The sequence below is a fragment of the Cupressus sempervirens genome, chromosome 7, assembly GCF_028749045.1.
Source record: "Cupressus sempervirens isolate cs-2001-9-10 chromosome 7, ASM2874904v1, whole genome shotgun sequence".
In the NCBI taxonomy this organism is placed as follows: domain Eukaryota; kingdom Viridiplantae; phylum Streptophyta; class Pinopsida; order Cupressales; family Cupressaceae; genus Cupressus; species Cupressus sempervirens.
This window is the reverse complement of record NC_143124.1, coordinates 759927623-759931059: the sequence shown is the minus strand read 5'-3', so window position 1 is coordinate 759931059 and position 3437 is coordinate 759927623. Positions and strand designations below refer to the sequence as shown.

The window sequence follows — 3437 nt, the reverse complement described above, 5'->3', positions numbered from 1 at the left end:
TCTGATCCACTTCCCTAGTACTTTAAAAAATAAATCTTTTAATACACCTGCAATAGCTACAATCTACTACTCATGTCATATAGAAACATTGGGCTCCCCTGAATCATAAACTTGCCTAAAATTTAGGACTAGATTCTTTAGAACTAAGTACACAAGTGCCCATCCTCCAATAACAACAAACCCATTAACATCCTCATATCAAAATTTGTTCCAATCTCAAAACTATGAACTTGGTCAATGGGCCCTTGGTCTACCGGTGAAGTTGAAAGGTTCTTAAAGAGCCCACCAGGGATCAACTCTCATTGAGTGTGTGGCTGTGACATTGAAAATGGATGAGGTTAGGATCGTGTCCCCCAACCAAAGAGGTTCAACCATAAGACTCATGCTCTTGTATCAGGTAGAACTACGACCTTGTAAGGTAAAAAAGCTTTGATTTGAACACTTATCTCATATACTTAATATGGGACGATATAGAACTCAAATATGTTTTCATTGATTTTTTCACATTTTTATAATATGTGCAAGCAAATTGTACACATCAATCCAATAAAACTCATACAAATATTCATTGTGTAACCCAAATTAGATATTAGTACAAACCTATAAAATAAATTGAAACAAGACAGAAACTAACAAGCATTCAAAAACTTTAATTGGAATACATAATGATACACCCAAGCTATAAAGCAAGTTAAAGTGTTCCTATTTATAAAATGAGCCTCCATTACCAACCCATTTAACATTTTGTAAGCTAAAATATCCCTTGTAATTACAAAATCTCCAAATAAATACATACACAACTAAACACAAATCATTATATCCATATAATTACAAGAAACGACCAATACATCACCTTCAAACCCCACTCAACAATCCAAAACCCAAACCCTATCAATACAACTGGGCAATCTGAGGACAACAAAACACAAGCACATCCACAACAGTAGCACTCCTCTTATCCCCAAAGATAGAATCCTTACCGTCAGATCTCTTAGCATAAGATAAACCCAAACGAGATCTACCAAACCTGAGATCCCCAACTCCAGAGTTAGTATCAGGGCCAGCAAACCCTCCCATGACGGGGGCCATTGGAGGTCCAAGAAGCAACCCATCTGCCCCAAACTGAGGGCCTCCTCTCGCATAGTCAAAAAGGGCAGCCCCACTTCCTCCCACTTTCACAAGCACCTCTGGATCATTACCCTCTTGGGGCCAGCAGAACAAAAATGCATCAAAACTATCATAGTAATCATCCGTGCTCCTGTAGCCCTCTGGGCTGAAGCCCCCAAATCTTTGGCCCTCTTGGGTGTACCCCACAATAACACAAGGACCCTTGAAATCACAGTATTTGTGGAATGTTTTGGCGCTGAATCCATCTTCGGAGGCTCTGTAACAGCATTTCAGCTCCTTTCCTGTAGGCAGAGAACAAAAGGATGTCAGTGGGTTGCTTTAGATAAATGGAGTATGAATTGATTTTGATGGTTTTTGTTTCACCTGCTAAGAAGGTTTTTGTTAGCAGAGATGCCGGGAATGGTATTGCAATGGTGTCGTGGTATGTAGTGTAGGATAAGGGCTCCTCGTTTTTGGGACTGCCCCACCCAAATAGGGCTTTTGGGGTCACTGTCTTCCATTGGGGTCTCTTGGTGGTTGGGGATTTGTCATGTGCCCTTGTTTTGATGGAAGTGGTGCCCTTGAGGAGGGCTTGTGGGGTGTTGTGAAGAGGAGGGAAGGGAAATGAGGGAAGATGAACAAGAGCCATCTTGCGAGCTTTGCACTTTGAGGCTCCGAATTCTTTATGTTAGCTTACCTTTACTAGAGTTGTGCTTTTTGGACATGTTAGACTACTTTAAGTTTTCTTATGACTAATTTTAAAAAAATCTAATGAGGCACTCCATATATTTATTAAATATTAATATTTTGATATATAATATATTCAAACTTAAGTTAAAGATAAGTTATTTTAATAAAACACATATCGTTACATTTTGTTCTTGTTTTTGATTAAGTAAAACAAGTTTTTTATAGGGGTTTCTGAAATTCACCAGTTAACATCATAATAAACTAACTGTTTAAGTCCAGCGAACAAGCAACAAAAAAAACAACGGGCCAAACCCGACCACCAAACGAAAGCAAAAACCAAAAGGCCAAAAGCCAGGAAACAAGCAAAAATCAAGAAGTGCGATCAAGGGACAAGATCTTTAGCCAACTCTTGATTCTTTAACTCCATCTCTAATTATTGTTGAGTAATTATTTTATTTTATATATGTTTATAAAAAAGTGTTGAAAGTAAAATTAGAGAAGACTAAGTTTAAACAACTGCAACTATAAATAAATAAATAAAGGAATAATTTAATTAACAATAAAGATAAAACTTTTAAGCATTAAGAACAACACAAATAAGAGGGAGAGTCATCAACTTTACTCCACACATTCATAGGGAAAGCACCATCATTAGAATGCTCCTAAGCAATGAGGACAACTTCTAATATCTTGTAGGTTGTGAAGCATGAACAAGGGAAATTATCAACTTTGAGTAGGGAACTTGTCAAACTCTAGTTAACCAAGAACATTGTGCCCATGAAAAAAGGCTAAAGATGGTTAAGAGGGTTGAGGCCATTCATGAGTAACACCATCCTTGGAAACTTGTAGCTATGGGCATTGAGATTAAGCTCCATAATCTTGCTTGGTAGATTGAGCATGACCATGCATGTGACCTTAAGTTGGGGATTAAGAAAGGATTGCAATTTTAGCAACCATATAGGGATCTTTACCTAAAGGTTAAGAAGTTCTCATAGGTGCACAACTTTGCATGTTTGCACTTAGATTGGCATTAACACACTAGATAAAACCATAGCTTAACGTATATAGGGAACTTATCATTAGCCAAACAATTCTTTCCAATAATGAAGAAAATTTTCACTTTGAAAGCATGTCAACTATAGACAAATTGAAATGTGGAAGCAAGTCTAATCACCCAACAACACATATCGTGTTTGTGTGATAGTTTTAGATTCTAAAAGGCTTGAAAAATCCATATATCCAAATCCAAGATTCCTAACTCTAAAATAAAACAAAAAAATATGCTTTAGAGAACAACTATCCATAGAGGGGACAATGGGGGTTGAGAGCTTGTAGATGAGTTAGAAGAGGACTAGGTGGAAGACCTTATTAAACAAGGGGCGCATGCGCCAAAGTTCCTCCCTTCATGATTTTATGGTTGATTAAAGTAGATTTTGGTTAAAATATAATGTATTTAATTTAATAAAATAACAAATAAATAGTAATGAAAAATATAACATTATAGTGCTAAACTAAATTAAATTACGAGTATAATTAGTATATTATTAAATTATATAATTGCAATGATGTATATTAATTAAAATAGTAAAAGAATATATAAATAAACATTATAGTATCATGCTAGATTAAAATTAGATGAC

The 3437-nt window shown here is 35.9% G+C and overlaps 1 protein-coding gene across 1 annotated transcript; it reads right to left on the bottom strand.

The window, feature by feature from the left end:
* Nucleotides 1–801: 801 nt before the first annotated feature.
* Nucleotides 802–1809, bottom strand: LOC149549501 (TLDc domain protein). Its single transcript, XM_089792878.1, has 2 exons — nt 1492–1809; nt 802–1409 (listed from the first exon to the last, which is right to left on the bottom strand). Exons 1-2 carry the CDS (start codon nt 1754–1756, stop codon nt 892–894), a joined length of 783 nt encoding a protein of 260 aa, XP_089649004.1. The 5' UTR covers nt 1757–1809; the 3' UTR covers nt 802–891.
* Between the last annotated feature and the right edge of the window lie 1628 nt (nt 1810–3437).

Bases quoted from the DNA above. Each gene is read 5' to 3' on its own strand.
- LOC149549501 (XM_089792878.1), bottom strand. From the start codon at position 1,756: ATGGCTCTTGTTCATCTTCCCTCATTTCCCTTCCCTCCTCTTCACAAC. The intron at 1,410-1,491 runs GTGAAACAAAAA...CTCTGCCTACAG, and splicing joins AACAAAAACCTTCTTAGCAG to GAAAGGAGCTGAAATGCTGT.